Raw genomic sequence first — 26,058 nt, 5'->3', positions numbered from 1 at the left:
AATCAGAAATGTGGAATTTTCATTAAGAATTTCAAAAAGGTAAAGACCAATAGGGAACATTAATATGACAGGGCAAAAGACAGCTATTTTTTACTTCCTCAAAAGAAGATCACTTTGATGAGTTTATAACTTCAAAAGATTATAAATATGACCCTACTTCCACCCCCTTTTCTGCAATTAGCAGGAACACTCAGCTATCTCTACTTCTCCACATAAACTCTTGTCATTTCTCTCCTCAATGCTGGTTTGTTTTCTTCAAATTGGCTAAATCATAAAAATAAATTTTTCAAACCCTTAACTCTATTATTCTTTGTCTCAAATTCTAATAGAATGTTATTTATTAAAGTTAAAATGCTTATATTGTTTAACTTTTCATTAATCAAGTCCACTGCCTAACAACAGAATGTACACGGTTTAGGGTATGTATTTTATTTGACCAACTATCCTGAATTAGAATATTCTGCTTTTATAAACTTATTTTATTTTTTTATTTTATCCCCCCTCTTAAATCCCCCCCCTACCGCTGCCCTATGGATGTTGCTGTCTCCCTTTAAGAACTGGATCTCTGAAGGCAGGGCATCTCCCCTCATGCTCTTGAGGAGCACCCTGGAGGGCCTGGTGCACAGGGAGTACAGTCTATGGCTCCACCTGGGGTGCGAACCCAGGACCTTCTGCATGTAAAGCAGACATGCTAAACACCCCAAACTTACTTTATTTAAATGTATGTTGAAGGAACCAAAAACAGAAATTTGAGCTTAAAGCTTCCTCTATAAACTCAAATGCACAGAAAATCAAGTTAGATAAGAACCATCATAGGCTAGTTACATTTGTAAAGTTTTATGTACAATCTTTTAAAAACTGTTTGCAGTTCTATCTTTTCTTAACATTCACAATAATATTCGTACTAAAATAATTAACGATTGATAAAAAAAATTATTAGCCTTAGAAAAATCTGAAAGACTTTTAATTACAAATAACTTCTGTTATTTATAATTAAATGGAATCTTTAATATTCCAGTCTTCTTTAGTGTTTATTAAGACTATCCTTCGAGTTTCATGTCAAGGCTATGCTATATATCCTTAGTTATATGTTTTCTCAGAGTGAAATTCTTTAAAATTGGAATTATCCTATATAATCAACTATATTAATTTTAGTTTTATTTTTAAAAATTTCTGTACAAATGTCTATCAATAACACCTCATTGTATTACAAGAGCTACTTACCTGTTAGTCCTTTAAAGGGATGAATGTGGCAATTTTCATCATTTTGTCCAAAGAAATTGATGTGCAGTAGTGAATTAATGACTAAATAAATGAATCAAATGAGCTGACGATCCTAGCCAGATTTATAATACACACAATTTTAACCAATTATCTCAAAAGAAATGAAAAAAATTATCACAATAGTTATCCATTTAAAAATTTAATAGCACATTGAAAAGCTGGAGGCAATAAAAATTTTTAAAAAGACAAATTATCACAAAAGGTCTCAAATCAACACCTGGTGAGCCAAATATGCTCTCACAGTTGTTTGGCTTGTTCGAGCTTTTATTTTTATTTTTCTGAATTTGAATATTCAAATAGGGCATCTACCCTCCAGTTTCTCATAGGCTCCATCATCCCTATTGCCATAGACCAGACCTAATTCATGAATCCTTGTTACCTGCGTGGCTACTTAGCATTTGAATCTGGGATCCCAGACCACCTAAAAAGGCAAAGTGAACAGATTATCCTGTACCTTATAATTTTTAACCATTTGAAATCTTGAAATATTTTATAGTTAACACAAAGCCATAGGACAATATCAAATGAAAATTTAACAAAATCAAATTAGCAGCATCATAACTTAGAATCCAGAACACATAGTACATTGTAGAAATAGTCCTAGTAAAAACATTATATTCTTATCCACCAGCTTGGAAAGAAGTAAAAGAAAAACACATTAATTTTAATACTTTAAATTATTTAGTCACATTGTTTACATCTTATTAGTATTTAATAATGTATCTTTATTAATATTCTATTAAATCTGGCTTAGTCCTTCCCAAACAACAACAACAACAACGACAACAACAACAACAACAAAACAGAATAAAGGGGCACCAGGAGACCAAGAGTAAGTACTTAATTAATAAAGACTCTAATCCAGATAAAAGATAAATTACTCATAAATGGCACTGTTCTCCTTTGCTATGCTCTTGACATCAACATCCCTCCTATCCTTTAGAGCCAGCCTAAGCCTCAACTCCAGCACAACTTTTGTAACTAAGTTCACTGTCAAAGCAAGAGCTCACTTGTCTCAAAGTGCACTTACTGTCTTTACCAGATAAGTATTATTTAACAAAGATAAGTTGCAAATTTCAGTACCAGTGATTTAGCACCCAAATTCAGTACATATTTTAGATTACTGTGATATAATACATTGGTTACTTATAATGCAAAATATTCAATAATTGGTATTTATGTAGCTCAACTATCTTTTCAACTATATTATGAACATACTATTAGTAAAGATAATTTCTTCTTTGTATTTTACTAGTTCACAGTGCCTGTGACAGTGCTAGATATTGCAAACCACATGGTACTGATTACCTGTTTTATTTGCAGGTTTAAGTCCTTTAGCTTGATTTTCTGGATTCTGAGGAATGTAGATTTTGTTGGGGACATAAAAATATTCTGGAAGGCTCAGTTCTGTTGTGTATAAAATGGACTTAGGCGTTTTTAACTTTGAGATATTAAAGAGCGTACAAGTCTGCAAATAAACAGAGAGTAAAATCAAAATGTAATTCTCTTATCCATTACCTCCAAAATACAAAAGATAACATTATGTATTTAGACTTCTTATTTGGGGGGAAAATCCACAAAGGGATTAAATTCAATCATTTCTTTAAACATTATTTTACTGGTGGAAGACAACACTAACAAGTTTCAAAGAATTAATGGAGTCATTCTTTATTCAGAGATGTTCAAAGTCTCCTGCTGTAATCCTGTCAGTGTTGAGGAATTCACTGACTTAGGGAGAAACCATTTCATTGGTGAACAGCAATGAGAAAGTGCTTCTCACCTTGAGTTGAACCCTGTGCACGCTAACATCTACCCATCAGGTCTAGCTCTTATTAGCAGTACACTTAGTCTCCACTCTTGCGAATGACGAAATCATGTGTATGTGTGTGGGGGGGTATGTAAAGTAGGCCCTTCCCCTCCACAGACCTCCAAACATCCCTTTTAAATAAGTTTGATATTTTTAGTCCTTTCAACCATTACTTATATAATGTAGGTTACAATTTACCACCATGCACATGCTCCTCAAGACACAACTGAGTTCAATACCATCCTTCCTAAAATAGAACAACAAAGGAAAATCCAGTTTTTTAAGTGTGAACCAAGCAATGCAGAGTATAGAGGTAGGCAATCATTTATTTTGATCTGGATGCTCTCCAGCCCAACGGTTAGACCAAGCATTCTTGGAGCGAAACTGCCTGCCATTATACCTTAACTCTAAGTAAACCTGACCACCTTATTAACCAAAGCCACAAAGTCTTCCTTTGTAAAATATGAACGATAATAGTACATACTGCCTATTCCTTGTGATACTATTTAAAGTGCCATGTGCTTAGAATACATTTTAAGTACTCAATAAATGTTTGCTATAATATCATTACTGTCATCATTATCATCGCCATCATCATCATCGTGATCATGATCATGATATCGTTGCTCATCAAAAATAAATGTTATTGCCTTTAGCAATCATCTCATTCACTGGGTTTATTATCTATAAAATCCACAAGGATTGTTTCCCACAAAGTCAGGTTTTCCACCTACTTTATTTTGGCAATTCAAATCATGTAAATGCAGATGTTTAAATTAATTTATCTACACTTACCATGTTTTTGGCTTGGTTCATTTTTCTAGTAGTCATTGTGAATAAATAATCTACTCACATCAGCAACTACCTCTTTATTTTAAATGCATATCATCTGCTTTCTATATCTTCAAGTCATTCAAAATAATATGTATTGACATGGGCTTTATTCTTGACCAAACTAGTCAGGCTCCTCCAAGTTGTCTTCTCAACGAGGCCTCAGCCTTGGCATATAAAAACTACAAATTATTTTGTCCACCCCCTTCCATCATAAACACATGCTAAGAGACTTGAACAAGCATTAATGTAGTTTCTAACAGCTCAAGGCTATATCTCTAGAATGGTCCCAGTCTCCCTGAAAGTGCCTACCTGAGCAAGTTGATGTTGCCAGGATATATTAGTTCCAGCCAAAACCTTGAATTGGCAGATAAGCTCCCAAATCCCTCTTAGAGCAGTTACTTTACAAAGCTTGCAGTTATAAATCTTTTGTCTTCCCTTTTGAGATGTAAATCTTCTACCACCCAGAATTTTCTACTCAAGGACCTCAGAGACCTCTCTTTGAAATGCAAACATTCAAGGAGATAATGCTCCTAGCCAGGTGGGCACCTTGCTCTAACTTGTGTCATTATCTCCTCAAAATATTCCTGAAGTTTGTTTCTCCTACAGATAAGTATAAATTAACACATCCAGATCACACCATCAAACCCCTCCCACTTATACATGTTTACTTCCCAGAATCAGCTCAAGTCCCCACTCATTCTCCCTCCTTACTTTTTCCTCATCCTTTCTTTAAAACTCCCCATTACTCCTACACAAATTGAAGTTGAGTTCAGTTCATGCTGGATCCTCCTCCCCTATTGCAATAGTTACTGAATAAAGTCTATCCCCTTACTGCCTTAACTGGTGCCCAGCTTTATCTTCCACAGTATCGACGAGATTACTTCATGATTTGGAGTGCACTAAAATTAAATAATTGCAAAAAACTTTTTCTTTACCCTTCTAAATCCTTACCAAGTAGAGATCTTTCAGATTTCCTTTTTTAAACATAATATGAAATTTCAAAATTGTGATGACTTTTCCTATTTATCCCAGAGCATGGTTTTTAAAACTTAAGCATGAGGAAGCTAAAAGAAAACGTAATATCTGAATCTTTCCAGTAACACTGAGTGTATCATTAGAGTTGGTTTATGAATGGAAGCAGTATATGTATTCAATAAATAAATGCTAAGTGATAAAGTTTCAGAAATTAATGCTCCTGACAAAAGATCCTGTCTCTCACAGTATATGAAGTACATACATCATATTGCTATTACTCTACAAATATTTCAGAAAGTCAATAGTACATGTAATAAAAAATTAGACATGTCATCTTTCTTTGGTAGAAAAGTGACTATATTTATTCAATAAATTTAGTTTTGAACAAATATATTTCAAGGTTGACTTTAGATTTTACTTGTTATGTACTTATTTTATGCTATAACAGCACTCTAGACTTTCATTTATTCCATTATACCATTTTATGGTAATACACTAAGAAGCAAACATATGATCTGGAGGCTATATAGGATAAGGAAAAGAGTAATGGACTGGTTGGTAAAAACCTGGACCCATTTCTATTCTGTCACAAATCATTTATGTAAACTTAGGCTACTATCTTACTATTTTTAGGTATTGATTTACAGGTCTGTAAGAGTAAGAGGTTGGACTATGTGTCTCTGAGTGTATTTGATTTGTTTTCCAGCTTTAAAACACAGTATCTCTACCCTAATTTGGGCTATAATCTCTGTCCAGACAGTAAGGGAAACTTAGGTCTTTTTATGCCTCATGTGTTCCATTTTTTGTATTGTAATTGTAATCCTATCTTCTTCACATTTCTCCATGGGGTCATCAAAATAATTTGAAAAGTACATATAAAAGCATTTTGTGAAAAAAAGGATGTAAAATATTGTATAAGGAGAGAGTATTTTAAAAATTTATCGTGTTTACTGTTTTGCTGCAGAAAGTATTAGCATTATTGTATTTCAAGAGTACACTTGGACTTGAAAAGAAACCTTTATAACTTGATGTATATAAGCACAATAAGATGTGTCCATAAGTTCTGATTTGGTATAGCTGGCTTTCTTAAATTGACACGCTGAACCTTTCTCTATTGCACTTAGAGAGTTTTTTCTGAGACAAAAAAAGCATGATATTCACGGAATTCAAAGAATATAGTACTCTTCAGTAGAAAAATACTTTCAGTTTTTAAATTTAGAGACTACTTAAAACGTTTCAAATTAAATTTTTAAAAAGCCAAGGTTTATTCATAAATAACAATTATTATTTTGATTTCCACCAACAAATTCAGAGGTACACACATATAAACACCTATCCTGCAAATGTAGGAGAGAAACAGGATAAATAAACATTACAAGATGACTTAGTGAAAAATCAGGTATGAGGTGATCTGGATAGACAGCCTATGCAATGAAGACGATATTTAAAGTGTCATTTGTTTGTTCAGGACCATGTTCAATTCAATTAAACAATGACAGGATCTCTCTTGGATGAGACATTAAATGGTAAACAACACATAACAAAAGTTTTTAGATTTCTAGGAATTTACATCCTAGAGCAAAAGGTACATATAAAAATAAATCCTATACAAAACATAATTTGATAAATGCAATAATAAAAACAGAAAGTATATTGGGTTCCAGAAAGAAAGCTAAAAGAAGAGGGAGAAAGATAGAAACCATATAGGTCCATAAATAGAAAGAAGATCTATGGGCAAAATCCATCTCAGGCAAGCATTTTTCATTTAAATAAAAATGTTTTTGACAAGAGGAAAGAATGAATAAAACCAATTTAAAAAGAAAAAGAATATAAGATGGTGGCGAGGGGGGGGATGAGATACCCTCTATGATAGGTTTAAAATTTGAAAAAGCCACATATTGAACCTTTTTATTGCAATAGTGTACTGAAAGTTGTACATAAACCTTTTCAAAGTCACTGTTCTGTAGTAGAAGTAGCATTTTGGTAAGAGCTAAAGAGAGCTATCAGCTTCTTAGATGCACAGTGTGAATGGGTCAGTACAAAGGATGTCATGGCCTCAGGCCTTCATAATTTTGAACTAATTAAAACTTAAAAATCCAGGTCATCCATAACATATCATCACTGACCGCTAAAAATCTGTTTAGATTGTATTGATTTTAGCATTCTGACAAAAAAAAATCATCACTAAAATGCAGAGCATTTTGTTGTAATATATGTAATGAAGGTAAATCTTAAATAATGAGGGTGGAAACATTTATCATTCATTATTTCATTGAAAAAAGATTTTGTGACTACCTTTGGCACAGCATCCACTTTTTAAAGCACTGGCAATATGAAAGGTAACTAAGCAAATATCTTCTCACAAATTCCCTTGCCGGAGACAGACATGAGTAAAGATATAAATATATTACTCTCAGCTGATCAATAATATCAAAAAAGAAAATTGAAGAAAATTTAGGATTTGGAGAATGTCTGGTGGAGGTAAGAGATGCTTTTAAAAAATATAACTTGGTAAAGCAGAATCTCATTGATAACATCCCAGCAGACCTGAAGTAATTGAGAGAGGCAGCCTCTAATATCTAGGGGAAAGAACAAGGGATGTGCATAGACCATGGGGAGCATTTGAAGACCAGCAAGAAGGGCTGTGCTGAGGGAGTGACATGAGTGAACAGGCTCCAGTGGAGATGCTGAGGTCAAGGAAGGAGGTGGGAGTAACCAGGAAGGACATGAAGACATAAGCTGGCAAGGCAGTGTGGAAGCAATGTGAAGAGGTCTACATTTTAAAATAATTGCTTTGGCAGCTCTGTGGAGAATAGACTATCCTTATTTCAATCATAAAATAGAGTCTAAGCTGTAGTAGTAGTCTATACTAATAGTAATATTAATAATAATAACAATGACAATAACAATATATAGAGTATACTTATTCTATACCATGTAATATGCTAAGCATGTTACATAATTATCTCATTTATTTTCTATAAGTTACAAATAACTCCAGATTAAAAATATACAAATTGAAGTTTGATGATTTTTAAGTAACTAGCCCATAGGCACACAGGTAGACAGTGTTAGAGTCTGGATTCTCAGTCTGGTCATCTGACGCCAGGGATGATCATCCCTAGGCAACTTTTAGAACATGTCCCCAACTATCCCTTTCCAGAGATTTGTGTTTAATTGTTCTGAAGTGGGGCCTGGACATGTTATTATATTATGTTCTCTAGGGCATTCTAATGTGCAGCCAGAATTGAAGATGGCTGTGAAGTAAGCAACTACACTGTAATGCCTAAAATTTGTAGCATACTTAGTTACTACTAATTTAGTTATTACTACTAAAATTAGTAGTGATGCTTAAATTAGTAGAATGCTTGCTTTCAGAATAATTATTTACTTTTTATTTGTCAATTAAAGTTGACATTCAATATTAGTATTAGCTGTATAGCATAATGGTTAAACATTTATATAATTTACAAAGTGATCCTTCCAATTACTCTAGTACCCAGCTGGCACTATACATAGTTATTACAATATTATTGACCATATTCCCTATGCTGTACTTTACATCCCTGTGACTATTTTTTAACTACCAATTTGTACTTTTTAATTTCCTCATTTTTTCCACCCATCCCCCCAACCTTCCTCCCATATGGCAACCATTAGTTTATTTTGAGATTTATTATTTAATGAGGTAAAAAAAAGTTACTGAGCTGGCTTTCAGGGGGAAAACCAGCATTCATCATTTTTCTATGTAGAAATGTTATGGTTAAGTAATAACTATTTATTTTTAAAGAGAGAATAATTTAAATTCATCATCTTTCCATTCCCACCTCGACCCTGGTCAGCCCCAGGAGGGCGATGGCCACGCGGATACTACTGCTCTCCATAGTGCCTGTGATCAGCCTTCGCCGATACTCTAAGTCCGACATCTGTTGCTGTGCTGCAAAAGCCAAAGCCTTTTCCTTGGCTTCATTAGTCAGTGGCAATATAAGGTCCACATTCAAGATGTGATGGGGCTTGCATTTCAAATACAGAACTGGCTCTTCCTCATTAAACACTGGAGGAAGCAAAAACATTCATGACTGCAATGATCATTTATGCCCTTGACATTGTTATTCAGGATGAACTTGGGAGGTTTGAAATACAGAACTGTAGTTGTCGCCTTCACTAAACAGAGTAAAAATAAATAGGTAACAGAGTTCCAGTAGTCCTAATTCAGTAATTCAAGAGTAAGTCTTCAGGAATTAAAGATGTTTTCTTGGTATTCTCTAAAAAGATTTCTAGTCAAATGATTCTTTCATAGAAACATTATCAACATGCTCAAATATTCAGTGACTATTGTGCTCCTATCAGTGATTAGAAGATAGGAGGAATAGAAATAAATATAAAGAAAGACATCTGTCATGGACTAGCATCTTCCTTCACCAACAACCTTATACTTTAAACAAGAATGTAGGGTAGAAGTCCAGGTTATATTACATATAGAGAATTTGAGGGTGTAATGATTCCCAAATTATTTGGGAAATGGAAAATTTGTGGAGTAAATATTTTGAATGCCAAATTTCAATATTTATCTGAAGACTGAAAAATAAAGATCTAAAATGAACCACCACTGACATTTTCTTAATTGTCGAAATGGTACTCTATTCTATGAATGCTGGCATAATAAAGTTAGAAGAAAGCCTTCCAAAATCTAATTACATATAGAAAAAACTTGTTATGAGAATGGTTAGGTGACTATATGAGGAACAAAATTATCCTTCAACATTATAAATGAAATAAAACATATGTATACTCTACCTTCCTCTGGAGAACTACTGTAGTCATGTGAAGTTGAACAATTTACTGGAAGGAATCCAGAAGGCAAGGGGATCGTACCTTTTCCTTCTGCAATGTATATTAATTCTCCAATCTAAAACATAACCACACAATAACATTAAATTATCAAAGCTCAGAAAAATTTGGATAAATCTTTTCACTGTGAGAAAAATCTGCATATTATATTTGCATATTATAAAAACACCCATGCATTGTGCATTTCTGAACAACATAAGCCCTAAACGAGTGGAGAAAGCTGCAATTGTAACTGGTTTGAATTGTATCACAATCTTAAAACAATATTAAGTATGCTCAAGAGACTATTCCAAAGATATTTTGGTCAGGCAATATGTATGTAAATAATGTAAAAGTAAATTTGTTACCTAACAAATATACATATTCCAAAATATTGTAAATATCTTCAATAACAAGTAAAATAGTAAAAACTGAAAATCTGGAAACAAAAAATGAACAATTTATGATTATGTGGTCAATTTATTTATAGCTCCATTATCCCTCCAATTGAAATTTGTTTATAATAACATTAATTTCATCCTTTACTTTCATATGATAATGTTCCACAGAATTTTATTAATTATGATCCACAATTATCTTCATTTCATTCTTATAAAAGGAATATGGAAAACTTTGAATGTTCAGCCTTTAAACTGTTCAGCCTTTAAATCTGTGCACTCTTGTTAATCGATAGTACATTATGTGTCATTTTCATATAGTAATTTTTCCTAAGCAGCCATATACTTTGAAAAAATAGATCCAATCTAGCAATCTGAAATGTGTTTTCTGTGTGTGTGTGTGTGTGTGTGTATGTGTGTGTTACTACAAATACATGTAAGTGACTGATATTGATACAAAGTTTTCAATGACAATTCAATAGAATACAAATGTATAAGTTCAACAGACTGGAGAAAGTAATATATTAATGTTTACTTTTATTTTAACTTTTTTTTCTCATCCTTATTTTTATCTAAAATATAGTTGTTTTACCCAAAATAAGTATTCATAAGAAATTAGACTCTGAGTATAAAGTTATCTTAATTGCATGCTTTTTTTAAATTGTACCTGAATGAAACCTGATCTCTAGCTGTCTATTCCATGTACATGAATACTAATCCATGGGAGTTGACGCATAAGCAACAAACTGTTATTTGCCAGAATATTTTTCTTAAATATAAATTATAAACAGCTTCCTTGCCATTTATTAGCCAACTGAACTATTGGTAACTAAGACTCTATTCAATTCCATCTCAATCCATATATGATTACTTTGTCTGACTTGTTCACTTCCAATATGTATATATTTTTTTATTTTTTAAAAACAACGTAATTGAAAATAATGCCTATTTTGCCTGTGTCAGAAAATTATTCAGGAATGTCATCTATAGTACTAATTAGTTCCCTCTACTTTTCTTAAAATAAAATCAGACCAGGAAAGAAATACAAATGCAAGAAAGAACTCTTTTAAAGTAGAAAGACTCCTTATATTCCAATTCTAGAGGCTGCAACGAGGGCAATGAAATTATCTGACACACTTAACAGACACTTGTCAATGTGAGCTATTCTAATAGCTACCTATTACATTTCCTTTCTGCTCTTAATTTCATTTTTACCAGTGGGCATGTTTACTTGGATTCATACTATATTTTCCAGAACTATGCCACAGCCCATTGTCCATTGTAAGAAACCTTCACAAAAGATGTTTTGTGTTTCCTGTGTATCAGGTTAAATGCTGTCCTCAAATATCACAATTGCATGCAATTTTACAAGAAGCCCAGCCGTTAATGATCCAGAAAAGAGGAACACAAACACTGAATTGGCAGGAAAGTTTTAATCCCAGGTCTGCCACTAATTAGCTGGATAACCTTCCACATGTCATGAAAGCCCTCCAGATACAAATAACCTCGATCTTAAAAAAGAAGAAAAAAATTAAATAGCATTTCTAGACAGAAAAAATCACCATGTTGTTTCATAGGTCTTAAATTCTACTTATTTTCTTATCTTGGGCCTAGATCTTGCTCGTTTTTGTAATTTATTTATTTGAAATGGCTGAAGAAAATTATTTTGGTGGATAAATGGGCACATGAGAGCTAAGCTAAAATCCTAAAATGTTAAATTCCATACATTAGAGAGAGATCATTAATTATTGTGGGTGACTATTTGATTTTGCCATAATTATAATGTGAAACTGACCATTAAGAATAATCATTGCTCTTTAAAAATACTATTTTTCATAGAAGGAATGAGGTAGGAGTCTCGGTAAGGGTAAGGAGATGATATATGAAAAGATTTGTGTGCCTGTACTAAAAAGTTCAATTTGCTTAACACAATATTAACACAATCTTAATTGCATGCCTGAGAGATTATTCCAGACATTTTGAGAAAGCAATAAACATTTACATGACATAAAATATGAATTGATTGTTTAATAAAAAAACATAGGGTATGTTACAGGAAAACACCTCATCCAATAACAGGAAGCAGGGCCTAGACTCTACAAGTCATTGTGGCAATGAAATTAACAATCTCTCTTCTTCTTTACCACCACAGTTGCCCAGTTTCTGTTTAAATTTTTTGCCACCAATTTGCTCTGCAAGTAAATCAAAATTTGCTTCCCTTCAAGTGTGAGCATCACTCAAACTGTCATTAAGATTGATCTTTATATGAATATTCTTTACAGTTATCTCTTATCCCCTTTTCCCTTCCCCCAAATCCAACATCATCACCTCTTCTTTCACCATCACTGCTCACATCCTTCTATCTTTACTGCTAGTAAACAAAAAGCAGAAAAAAAGCAGAGCGCAGTATAAAATTATGGTGTATGGAGTAATGTAAATAGATTCTAAGATTCTTATCCAGTCTCTAAGTCTCCATTTCCTATCTCCAACTCTAAATCTACTTTCTGACTCCAGAGATACTTTCTAAAACAAAGATGAAATCAGATCATGCCTATGCTCAATACCTTCCATTGGGTTCCTACTTTCAGTACTACTACTACTACGACTATGACTACGACTCCTATTACTAATAATAATGTTGTTATTCAACTTAAAATTGACTGCCCTCCTCTTTATCAGTCTGACCTATCCTTCCAACCCATTTTCTGTCATTTCCGATAAACCATTCTCTGAATCAGCAATTCAAGTGTCCATGAATTTCAGGCTTGGCTGTTTTGCCTCATGTTCTTAGAATCTTCTGAGCACACTTCCATACCCAACCTCTTTTACTTGCAAATTTCTACTTAGCCTTCTTGACCAAACTCCTCTATTAGCCAATTATCAATGCCTCTACTATCATATAGAAATGTATTCTTCCCTCTATTCTAGAAACAGTTACAATCCGTCTGTGTTATAGAAATTAGTGGACATGTTCCAGTACACCTTATATATAAGGGGGCAAATGAAATGTGGCTTGCTGTGAAAAAGCATAAAAAATAAATCAGCCTCAAAATACTCAATACCTACAGTTATATAAATAACTTTCATTAAACTGTTGTTTGTCTAAATGTAAAATTACACAAAGATTTTAGCATAATAATTTAATGCTTTTACCTTTATAGTCAATAAATTTAATCAAAATCAGTATTATTAAAGTCTGGACACTAGTTATGGTTGAAAAAAGTTACAAATTGATTATAAAATATTTAAAAATATACATAATAGAGACTTCAAGCTTAATCTCTGCATTAGCAGAAACAGAAAGACACAAAACACTGAGAGAGAATAAAATGAGTGATAGTGCAAAAAGTCAGATGAGTGGTTCTACTTATTTATGCAAATGTAAGGGAGATGGCCAGAGTGACATACAATATATTTAAAAACTGGTATAGCATGGCCTGAGAGTAAATTGTTGTAGGCCACAAATAAAAAAGAAGGCCTCGCACAGTCCCCGACTTGGAAGTGAACAACTTTGTCCTGTCAATTTTCTATCTGGGCAAGGCTGAAACTCTCTTTGGTACTGGAGGCCCTGGTGTGGGACAGGGCTAATTTGTATAAGTTGCTAAGGGATGCTGACTTCCATTCTGGGTTCCTCAGGTCAGCAATACCTGGACTTTGGTTTTAATTCGTTCTGACCAAATTTCGTAGATAGAAAATGACAACAAAGGACTGGAAGATAAATACATCAGGGAGAGAAGGAGTCTTGTTTGGGTCAATAAAAAGGTTGATGGGTTGGTGGAAGAAGGCTGGTTTAGGCCACAGTCAGTGGCCACAACTGGAACCTACTCTTAAACCAGGCCCATGTCAAAGATCCTTGCTTGATACCACTGACTCTTTTATATGAATGACCCTAGCAACACCACTTGGTTTCCTACTTGAGAACCCAGACTACACAGAGAAGACATTCACGCAGGCACCACAATGAACGCAGAGTCCCAGAGTTGTGTCAAGACATTGCTTTGTGTTTTGTAGTGTTTGTGTGTCCTGTATGGAAATCTGTCAGCCCCTTCTTCTGCAGATGTAATTTTCCAGGTGGGTCATGATTTAATCTACCCCCATTCACACAGAGCAGAAATTTCTTTGGATTTTTGGCATTTGATAGCATGAATTTTCAGGGCATTTGTAGGTTTTGCCCTAACATAAAAATTTCTACGAACGCTGATGGAAGTTTTATGAAACTATTTCTACTTTTAAACAACTGTTTTATAACTCATTTTTTTTAAATTCGAAACTTCGAATGGAACAGCTGAAGTAAAACAAACGGCCTTTCCTTGATAGCAGTGTTAGTAGAAATGTTTCTGTTTTACACATGGAAAGCTATCAAATTGAAGCCTAATTACTTTACAGTTTTCAACAGGTAGCTTAATGGCAAATCAGTTATCACACATTTAATAAGAACAGGAGCTAACTAGGTGGAGTTGGATGTTTGATTATCTACTTAAGCGTGTAATTGCATTTTTCAATATAATGAGCAATAAAATTGAATGTGTAAATTAATAGATGTGATAATAATCCAATGCAATCCTTTACATTAAAGGCATTATTTCTCAATTGATAGCAATATAATTTTATGATTATTTTTCTTAATATTTTTCTGACAAGGACAAAATACATCTAATAAAAGTCATGTTTTAATAAATTGAGAAGCCAAGTTTAATTATATTTTTATTAATTTAGGTAAAATTTATGGAATATTAATATTCTAATAGTCTAACTTATAGAATAAAATGAATCTCCTTACTAAACTATTGAAAATTAAACCTAGCATTTTTCTAGGGATATATTATAAATTGATATAAAAAGGGACCATGAAGCATTTGATCAAACTACTGATTTCTGTATCATAGTTACTATTTTCATGAATTTTTATATAGAGCAATTCAGTTAAATCCAGAACTCCTTTAAAGAAAATAAAAAACAAGATTAAGTATTACTGTAAAACAGCATTTTTTTCTTCCTAAATGGTAATTTTAAGTGTAAAATTAAACTATACATATTTCATAGGTTATATTATTTTTCATATGTAAATGATCCTATAGATACCAAGTAAATAAAAATATCTTTCCAATTACCATGATTTCATTGCATATGCATTCAAAATGGTACATAACTGATACATAATTGATACATTTGGGGCCATCTCCTGGGGATTATAAAGTCCTTCCTCAGGTCAATATTCTGCAGTGTCTTTCCGGAAAGGGATAATGCCATCAAACTTTTCATCTAAAGTCTCCATCTCTGTCTCTCTATCTATCTCCCTTCTTCCCTCTCTTGGTCTCTCTCCTTTGCTGGCTTTAAAGAAACAAGTTGCATGGATCCCAGAGTCACTAGGATATTAATTCTGCCAATGACTTGAGAGAAGTTGGAAGCAGCTCTTTCCTCAAACGAACCTCTGAGGAGAACCCAGCACTCACCACAGACCCAGCATAGATCTTAAGCGGAAGACCCATCTAGGTCACATCTAGACCTCTGATCCATTGAAAATGTGATGTAATAAATATATGTTTGGTAATTTGTTAGGTAACCACAGACTGACAGACTGCAAGGTTAGGTATGCCTCCCATTATAAAATGTATGCAGCCATTATGAAATGTACCCAGGACTACTGTAACTGCATATTCTTGAGGCTAAGCTCTTTGTGTAGCTACTAGAGGGCTAAAATTGTTATCTACATTTCAAAAGTCTTCAGCTGTCAGCCAGTACTAGTCATTCCATTAAAGTGCCAGTCTAAGATGAAAGCAAAAAACACAGTTCTGTTCTCACCTGTTTGTTGCTAAGGACAATGATACAGTAGCGTGTTAGCATGTCAAAGGGAAGAAAGAAGAGCTCTAGATTTGAAGTCCTTTTCATTCCCAGGTGAATAGTACGTGTAGTGCAAAAGAACTCTCTGATGAAGGTGGACCTAATTGCTGCCAAAACATGAAGCAGAGTTTGTTTACATATCATTTCATAAGTGCTGTCCACATAATGCAGCTGTTTCAATTAGTGATTCAAGTTTTGAGATGAATAAAAAAATGTTCAAAGCACTAGCACACAAATTTAGAAGATGATACATACATTCATTAATAAAGTAATGTAGGGAGGGGGCATGAAAACTAAATGTTAAATCGAGCTATAATCAGAGCTTTCATGGTGTTGCTGCCAGACCACAGGAAACTTGTAGAACAGAGGAAGATTCCTCCTGGGATTTCTAGCAAATCGTTTACCCATACCATGAAGGGAAAACAGAGTCTTTAAGTCGTGCTCTACACAAAATAAACACAGTCATTTCTTCCCTATGGCTAAAGCCATAGGGGACCTATGGATGGATAAATGGCTAGCACATCTTTCATGCTACAAACCCTTATCTTTCACAACGTATACCATATCATCAAAGGAAAATAGACACACAAAGTCTTTAAATTGTAATTCATAGAAATTAAGAATGATAAGCCAACTGAATTCCCCGAATACTCGGGGTTCCTCTTTATCCTTCTCATTGTTTTTTTCTGTCTCTCTGTCCCTCTTGGCTCTCTCACTCTTTGTCTCTGAGAGGAAATCACATTGTGTCTATGGAGTGTTATCCCTTCTCTAATAAAATTTTATTTTGTCTCTAACTCTGGTGTGTGCCTGAATTCTTTCCAAAGGGTCATGAACAGAAAGGACTGAGGACCAACATTTCAGTCTCCCATTCAGCCAGTGATCCCCAGGGCTTCCCATTCTGTCTATTGTTTCATTTCACATTATGCTCTGTACATAAAAATAAGACAAGAAAACAAAAGCTTTAACTTGAGGTACTCACAGGTTTTTAAGGCTTTGGGGGCAAAGGCAGGGTCCTCAGCAGTATCACTGTCATAAGTAAATAGGAAAAAGGCTCAAAAGCAATTCTCTATCTTAATTAAATCTTACAGGTTCTTAAAAATTATGACTACTTACAATATGCTGTGCAAAGACCACAGGTTTCTTTCATATATCATTTTTACGTTTACGTTGTTTGGGATATTTTAAAAATAATAAAAATGCAAAAAGAAAACTAACAATCATCCATATTTCCACCAGTATTTATTTGTTAAAAAAATTCCTCTTTACTTTCAGAGCCCATAGAGAAGTAAATATTTGATGATGATGATGATGATGATGATGATGATAATAATAACGACCCAAATCTTGAGACTCAAAAGTAGATGGTCTCAACTTAGGACTATATAAGGTACTCTCTCCAAAAGTGGTGCGAGAACTTGATGTCTTAAAAAATGGTCTCCTCATTTCCTTCTTTCTCATAAAGGTAAAAGGAGACTTGGGCAGCTGTTTGATCTCTGGTTGCATCTTGGAAAATTAATTAGCAGATCATAGCCTGAAGCAAATGCCTCCCTTGAAAGTTTCTATGTCTTCCAGAACCCATCAATTTTCCCCAATTGCTCTTCTCACGATTACTTTGCAAAGCAAACTATCAATTAGTATCTGGGCTCTCAGAAATTGTTTGCCTATTTTTTTTTTTCTGAGAATACAAAAAACCCCCTATTTTTCTCACTTTGTCATCTGCTTTTGCCTATATTTTTATTACGTAAAACTATACTGACTATTTCCAAGTAAAGTTCTTCTAACTATATCCAGGTCATTTCTTCAAACACTGTATTTTCTTTACACCTCGTTCTTAATAAGGTTATTTACCACATCTTATAACTATTCTGTGCTTTACTTCTACTTCACAGGCATTATGATTATGAGTTTAAGTAATACCTTTTTTTAAAAAAATTGAAGACCATTTAATATTTTATTTAATTTGAGCATTTGGTAGATACTTTAAGGCTGTCATAGATATAAAAGATGAATATTTTAGCATTTATAAAGGAGATTAGATATGCTTATTTCTCAATATACAGTTCCATTGCCATCTCTCTGACAATGGAGATCTAGGTAAAATGCCTGATTAAAATCCTCACATAATCTCTAAACTTCATTTTGTTCAGTACTTGCAATCTGTAGCCTTTCAGTCATTTTTTTTCCATAGTGAATACAAAAGCAGAGCAATTTGGGCTTCGTCTCCTTTTTCTTTTCTTTAACTATTTTGTTGGAGAACAGCTAATAGAAAGTACCTTTTGAATAAATTAAACAGTTATCTCATCCTCAAAAGACTCTCAAACCCAGTAAAATTGAGTTAACTGTATTATTTATGGTAAAGACATACAGAAAAAAATTTGCAGACCTAAGAATTTTATTGATTTGTTGATAAAGCTAATGATTATCATGATTAACTGAGAAACAACAAAAAATCATTTAACAAAATAATCCGCCTCAGGAAAAATCTATTTTACCTAATCAATGTTCTTGACTTTAGAAATTCAGTGATAAAGCCAACTTGTTTACAAAACCAATATTTTGCATGTTCTAAGGACAGAAAAGAAAACAACTCATTTACTTTTTTGTTATTCCCTGAACCTTAGTTCATGCTATCATTTTCCTAGATGCTCATTGGTTATTGTTGAGGCTATGGCAAAGGGAGCACGTTTAAACTCTTGGTCTTAAAAAAGAAATAGCATCAAAAGAGGCTAAACTTATACAAAATACTGTAGATCAAGCAGTGGAGTATTTTCTGCTAATTTAGTAGTGGGCCAAAGTCAGGGAATGGAGACTATTCACGAGATGTGAAGAATCACATTCCTTTTTTCCTCTGCAGTAGTGGCATGAAGCTTTTTTCAAGTAAAATAATCAAAATGACATTGAACTGATTCTACTAAGAGCACAAATAAAGCAGCCCCAAGAATAACTTCCTATTCAAGCCCTTCTGAGTAGGGAAGGAATATCTTTATTACAAGCCTTCATGAAGCCACTCCTGGGCCAACATTCAGGGCTGTGTCCATATCAAATAACAAATTATCAGGTTCAAGTCAAGTTTCCATCATGGGAAGGATTATAAGAGGATCAAGTTTTAGAGATAGTCCATCCTCCATGTGTCCAAGAATTCTTCAAAAAAAAAAAAAAAGCATGGTGGCCACCTGGAAGGCAGTAAGAATGGGATGTTTGCTGGTTTGGGTACCACTTTGCCCCCAAAGCAGTTGAAAAGTCTCTAAAGCAAGGGATGCTAACCTGGCATTAAAGGACAAAGTGGATCTGTGAATTTAAATGGGGAAAATTTTTATCTTGACTTCCAGTAACTCAACAGCAATTAGAACCAAACCACAGTAGTATTAGCTATACTATGACTTGATCTCCAAATAATCACATATAAGTTTATACCACATTTCAGTTCTTGCACATACTTTTAGCTATTATTTATGTTCATTACTACCTTTAAAGTATGGTAGTTATTATCTCCACCATTAGATCTTATTATGTATTGTGTTAATGACAAAGTATATATTTCAATATATTATAATTTTTAAATATTTTGATAATTAACTGGAGTATTAGTTTCCTCTATGCTATAGAGTGAATTGTGTCACCCTTTCATTCATATGTTTAAGCCCTAACTCCAAAAATAACTGCATTTGAAGATAGGGACTACAAGAAGGTAATTAACATTAAAAATGAGGTCATATGAGTGGGCCTCTGATGTGATAGAATGAGTGTCCTTATAAGAAGAGATGCCAGGGAGCTCATTCTCTCCCCATGTGCATACAAAGAAGAGGTCATGTGAGCATACAGCGAGATGGTTGCCACTTACAAGGCAAAAGCAAATGCATCAGCATGAAACCTACCTTTGCTGCCACCTTGGAATTCAATCTCCAGAACTGTGAGACATACATTTCTGTTGTTTAAGCCACCCATTCTATGGTATTTTGCTATGACAGCTGGAGCAGATTTAGATACTCTGTAATCCTTGTATCTTATTTTGTGTATTTATAAAACACTACTCTATAAAGTGTAATAGGCTTCATCAGACTGTCAAAGAGCCTGGTAGTATTAAAAGTATATATGAAACCCTCATCTAGAGCAAGAGGATCATAGCAGATTGTTACTCTTACTATATATATCTGGTCTCCGATTCACTCTTCTTTCCTTAGAGACTTGCCTAGTTCTAATTATTACTAATTATTCAGTGTAGTAGAATGAAATATTTTAAAATCACACATCTCCAGAATCCAGCTTTTAGGGGTTTTTAGCAAGAATCAGTATTCAGAAAAATATCTCTACCAGGGCCTTCTTTCCTTTGGGTGGCTTATTCTGGGACACACAATTCTGGGACACAAAGATGAATGCTGAAAGCTCCTAAGTTCATGGAGTATGTGGTCTGTCATGCAAAGTAGTTCTGCAAGAAATACTTACAAAGCAGAATGATAAACAAGTGAACACTTTCTCAACCTTAATTCATACTCCCCAACAGACCGTTTGTATAAGCATGCGTCTTGTACTTTCCCTTGCCTGCCCTCCACCTCATTGCTTCTGCAATCCCCTCTTCCCATGTTCCTTCTGTACTTGTAGGCAAACTCCCCTCCTGCTCTAGATTCTGGCCATCAAGATCTTATTTCTATTCAGATGCCAATTTATATAAGATAAAGGAGAACACCAGAGTCTAGTGTATACATTGGAAAAAAGTACTTAGTATCTATTATTCTCTTTAAATGTCTTTTCTTCCATTAAGATCTCTATAATATACTATCTAGACAGTGATATTCCTTGCCAATCAGCTCACAGAGAATTTAGAGAATATTTTTTTTCCTTTTGGTATAATATATAGTATTGAATACATTCTGCCCCAAACAATTGCCTCCATAGATTTTTTTTCTACTCTATTTGATGGTCGGCTCCTTGAGGACCAGATCTGTGAACCTTTATATTTCTCTAGTACTAAGAACAGTGGTGCCACTTGTTAAGTATTGAATGATAAATAATTCAATATTGCTGGAAAAATAGAATAAGTCATATCAATGTAAGAAATTGTTTACAAAGTGCTCATTTTAAAGTGTGACTAAAATCAGTCTCCTGTCCCAATCCTTTCTGATAATTTTTTGAATATCATTAGAATAAAACCTTCTTAACTACTCTTGCTCTTTTTGGGTCATGTTTCCATAGTAAAATGTGTGATAAAGTTTTATCATCTACCTGGTTTCAAATGTGTTTTTTATATGTATTTGTTGCTTTAAAAGAACAGTTTATAGATAGTCTCTTATTAATAAATAAAAAAATGATATTCTTTCTTGTGCCACCTGAAAGATAATTTCTGTGTTCTATTGCTCATTTCAGAAGACAAAATTTATTATTTGGAGAGATTTTAACTGAAGTGAGTCTGAGGAGGAGTATTAGTATAAGCCAGGTCATGCTGCGGTTAACAACCTTCTATCTCAGTGGATTATCTCAATCATTTATTTCTCGCTCCCACTACATGTCTACCCTAGGTAGAAAGGATGCACTCAGAGGTCTTTGGCGAAGGGAGCTCCATTTTTATATGTCCTTCTCTAATAATTGTTGCAGGGAAATGGAACAAGGATAATTGCTCATGGGATCTTAATGCTACAACTTGGATAGCTTAAGGAGCTTAAAAAAAAACCGAAACTTTGTCTTGTTCTATTATGTTACCTTCCTGAGTAAACCTATAGAACAGATTAGGGTTTTATTCAGACAATGTTATGCTTATTAGATTGTATATTACGTATGAAAGTTAGTCATAGAAGCAGTATACCAGACTTCCATTCTGGTCATATTTTAAATTGTGTGTTTTTAAATTTGTGTCTGGAAATCTATGAGAGACAAACATTAGCAAGAGTTAAAAAAATAAAAACAGGAAGTTTAATATTACTATATGTTATTTTATTAAGATATTTAAAGATCAAAAGGCCTCATTATGCCAGTGAAGCCAGACTGATGAAATATTAGATGACTGTACTATCTGGAGATAAAATAATTCTCCCTTGTATCCCCCTCATGGTAGAAATTATTGGCTGCCTATCCGATCATTAATCACTGGCCTTATCTTTCTCACTGACAAAACCCTCCTTTTATTTTGATATGTATGTGGAAGAGGGTGGTTTCTTAGTCTTCCTTCCAGCTACTTTCAGTCACCTGATTAAGATCTGGATGATGGGCTTCAAGCAAAAGTGCTGTGTGGTATTTCTGGGATGCTTCCCTAACAGAAAAAGGGCATACCCTTATCCTTGTACTTCCTTCTTTTTGCTACCTATAAAGTTGTTTTGTTTGTTGGAGTTCTGGATATTTTGGTTGATAATTGAGAAAGTGAATAAAGACTTCCCTCCTAATGAACTGGCGTTGGGTCTCATCATTCAGCCCCTGCCAATGCTGAAATGACAAACCAAGGACAAGTCCTTCTCCTTGAGAAACTGTGTGGCTTTTACTTGTCTAAGTCTCACCTTTGCTTTGGATGTGGGAGACAGTCTTCAGCAAGGTAGATGCATAGGAGTAAGTACTCAAACCTTTAAACTAATGGCTCTGAGTTACTCTTTGAGAGTTAATTGGCAGAAGCCTGACTACTTTGCGTTGGATCGTGTTCTCCAAGACACAACATTCAATATCACTGCATCTTTATATTTCTTTTGTCACAGGAAAACTTGAGAGAAGAACTAAGAAAGAACAGTATTGTAAATATAAACGGAAGACACTATATGAGAAAGAATGATCAATAATGTTTGAGACCATGGTAGACACACTTCTTAATTCATACTTCATATTGAGTTGGCAATTATTTTGGATGAATATTTCTAAAACTTCCTTTCCTTCCAAAATTAAATTTTAAATGTTTTTATAATTGTTAATTCCACTTTGTTTTTGATTTAAGAAGCATGACATAAAAAGATGTCTTTACCTGTAGCTTGAGAGTCTATGGATTCAATAATTTTAGAACTTTGGGTCTAATTAAAACCATTCCAAAATATTATATGATGGAAAATCATGTTAAAATTTGGGATACAGAATTCCTATACTACATGCCAAATTGTGAAAGTAGACTCAATTTTGCTGTTCATTAAACTGATCTTTCAGTGACTTGTGCTCACAGATATTGATCACACTGCTTTGAGATTTAACTCTAAGTTTAGTAAGCGATACTATAAATTATTTGCAATTAATGTGAAGAAATTATTTCAAGGTCATTCAGGCAAAATCTATGATCACAAAGTAGCTTCTTAATCAAGAAGGAAGGGATTGAAAATATTAAAATCTAGGAAAAATGTTTGCTGAAGTTTTTTTTAGCAATATTAACATTTCATATTATAAAGAAATTAACATAAAATGCCTACATTACTCTATTCTTATGGTATCTATAATGTTGTCTTAGAGCTTACTGTATTAATTCATATTTTGTTCACAAAAGCAAAATGTGAAAGACTTTGAAAACTTTAGTTAAGCATGAAATCAGCATTCAATGAAATAACTACAGTAAGACAAAAATGATTTATGCTTTAACAATTTTTCTCACAGAAAAAATCAATGAAAAAATCAAACAATTTATAATAAATGTAATTCTTATAACCTTCTAAAATTTTTGGCTTAAATACAATTGACTTTTGGAAAATAACCTATATTCATTTTAATCTAAGTAAGATCTGCACAATCACTTTAATGATTTCTGATGAATATTGGGAATTCCCATGGTATCAAGATGGCCAAATCCTTGCCTCCTAGTATGTTTTTGCATCTAAAAAGATGACAGTGATGCTATCAAGCATTACACAGAGACAAAGGCACATGCATTTCATTAATAGATGCCTGTACTATTTTCTTTCTGCCTGATTTTAACCTTGGTAATTATTTTTATTCGACTTCACTTAAAATAGTTATTCTACACAGTTGACCCTTGAACAACATGAGGTTAAGATTGCCAACTCCTGTGCAGTTGAAAATCCACATGTAACCTGTGACTCCCTAAAAACTAAACTACTAATAGCCTACTAACCAGAAGACTTACCAATAACATAAATAATTGATTAACACATTTTGCATATTATATGTATTATATACTATATTCTTACAATAACATAAGCTAAAGAAAATGAAATGTTATTAAGAAAATCATGAGGTAGAGAAAATACATTTATAATATTTCTTGAAAAAGTCTGCATGTAAGTAGACCTGCACAGTTCAAATCCAGTTATTTAAGGGTCAACTGTAGTTTAAAACAGAGAGAAATATATAGCAAATTAACTTAAAAATTCTGCTTTTCTATTCAGAAGTCAGTTTCTTTCTAAAAAAAAAAATACAGACCTCATAACCTAGGTGGAATATGCTTGAATACAGTCGATAATCATTATCCACAAATTCCGTTATTTGTAAATTCACCTCTTTGCTAAAATTGATTTGTAACCCCAAAATCAATACTCATGGTTGTTTGTGGATATGCACAGAGTGGCAAAAAGTTCCAGTCACTGGACATGCAAGTTTCTAGTTGAGGTCAAATAAGGTGACACTGGTACTTTCTGTTTCACTTCTGGGGCCAGGGGGAGAGGTTTGAAACACTTCTCTGGCACCTGTTTGTGGCACAGTCTCAGACAAGTTATTTAACACTTCTGGGCCTCATTTTCTTTGTGTAAAGTCAAGAAAGTAGAATGTATTAGGACAAGTTCTTTTGAGAATTTACGATTATAATCTATGTGATTACATAGGTTCATTAATTGAATGCTTGCAGCAATTTTAAAGATCACAACTACCACGATTAATGAGAATCCACTGTATTTAATCATGTGCATATTTATTCAATTTTCATGCACATAAATCTAGTACCAGATAAAAAAAATAAATGTGAATAATATAAATTATATATAAATAGTTCAAATAAGTGAAAACTATTATGTAATTATATAAAATATTTACTTGAATTTGTCGGAACTTTTCCTCAGATAATTATAAGCATAAAATTTATAGACATTTACCCATTTTGGTTAGTGTATTGTCCAGATGCAATTAATTGGGATGTCGAAGAGATAAATGTTGAGGATTCCACCAAAATGACTCTACAATAAATGAAAAATGGATTATTTTGGATTCCGCTGCAACAAAATTCAGATGACCACAAACATACTTCTTTTAAAAATTTTTTCCATACTTCATAAAATATGATAAATATAATCAGAATAAATTACTGTTCAAAATGTCCACAAGTTCTCATTCCGCATCTCAAAACATACATGTTAGAAAAAAGTAAAAATATGAAATGATAATATGTAAAAAATAATATTCTTTTATATAGAAAGGTAGCAGTGAATTCTCACAGGCAGAAAATTTAGAACATAAATAACTACTCAAATTATATTCCAGAAAAAAGAAGAAATCATCCATTGGCCTCAGTACATTGTCAGAGCTATACACATTTAATAATTTCTAATCCTATTTGCAAAAAGAGAAAGGTTTCTTTCAGGAGTGTACATAAGATGTGAGTACCTATTTGATCAGTACTTTTAATAACTATTCCATCTTTTGGAATCACACAGAAATTCACCCCATCTCATATGATAATGCTCATACATGAAACAGTTTTAGCAACTCCATTACATGTTAGGCATAGGGCTAGGTGCTGGAAAATACAAATATGTTCTCCTCTCTGCCTTAGGTTCTTCACACAGTAGTTGGAGGAGAGTATGGAAATAATATTCTAGCAGTAGCTAAAAGATGTCATGGAGAGTCATGTCATGAATGCCTAATTCTACTTGTGCGGTTGAACAGAATCTATATAATTGTACATATTGTTAAGAACAGATTTATCCAAACTTGATTTGTTAAAAGAAACCTTTTCTTAAAATTTTGTAATAGGTACTAAGATCTCACAACAGTAGCTCTATAATAAAGAACAGATCAATAATAAAATTATTCAAATCTTTTAGTCTTAAAACACACATATTCACACACATACAACTGTATATACAAACTAAAATCCAACCCATTCATATGTCCTAATGTTAACATAATGAATGCTAACATCAATTTCTGTTCTTTTTGTTGAACTTCATTTATTTCTGATGCTTTCAT

The 26,058-nt window shown here is 33.3% G+C and overlaps 1 protein-coding gene across 6 annotated transcripts in view; it reads right to left on the bottom strand.

Annotated features, from left to right (window-relative positions):
- CFAP47 (cilia and flagella associated protein 47) overlaps positions 1-26,058 on the bottom strand; it is a 364,825-nt gene that overhangs the window by 133,031 nt on the left and 205,736 nt on the right. For 4 of the 6 annotated variants that reach the window (XM_016128242.2, XM_036227120.1, XM_036227121.1 and 1 more), the window contains 6 exons: positions 24,966-25,046; positions 16,949-16,995; positions 15,931-16,076; positions 9,698-9,809; positions 8,728-8,954; positions 2,593-2,752 (listed from right to left, as the gene is read on the bottom strand). In XM_016128242.2, the coding sequence (XP_015983728.2) occupies positions 2,593-2,752; positions 8,728-8,954; positions 9,698-9,809; positions 15,931-16,076; positions 16,949-16,995; positions 24,966-25,046 (773 nt within the window). Of the gene's footprint in view, positions 1-537; positions 1,706-2,592; positions 2,753-8,727; positions 8,955-9,697; positions 9,810-15,930; positions 16,077-16,948; positions 16,996-21,972; positions 22,662-24,965; positions 25,047-26,058 lie in introns of those variants that run through there. The other 2 variants (XM_036227124.1, XM_036227125.1) reach the window with 2 other exon arrangements.

The sequence above is a fragment of the Rousettus aegyptiacus genome, unplaced genomic scaffold (assembly GCF_014176215.1).
Source record: "Rousettus aegyptiacus isolate mRouAeg1 unplaced genomic scaffold, mRouAeg1.p scaffold_m13_p_9, whole genome shotgun sequence".
NCBI lineage: Eukaryota > Metazoa > Chordata > Mammalia > Chiroptera > Pteropodidae > Rousettus > Rousettus aegyptiacus.
The sequence above is the reverse complement of the archived record's forward strand: the minus strand, read 5'-3'. Positions and strand labels throughout refer to the sequence as shown.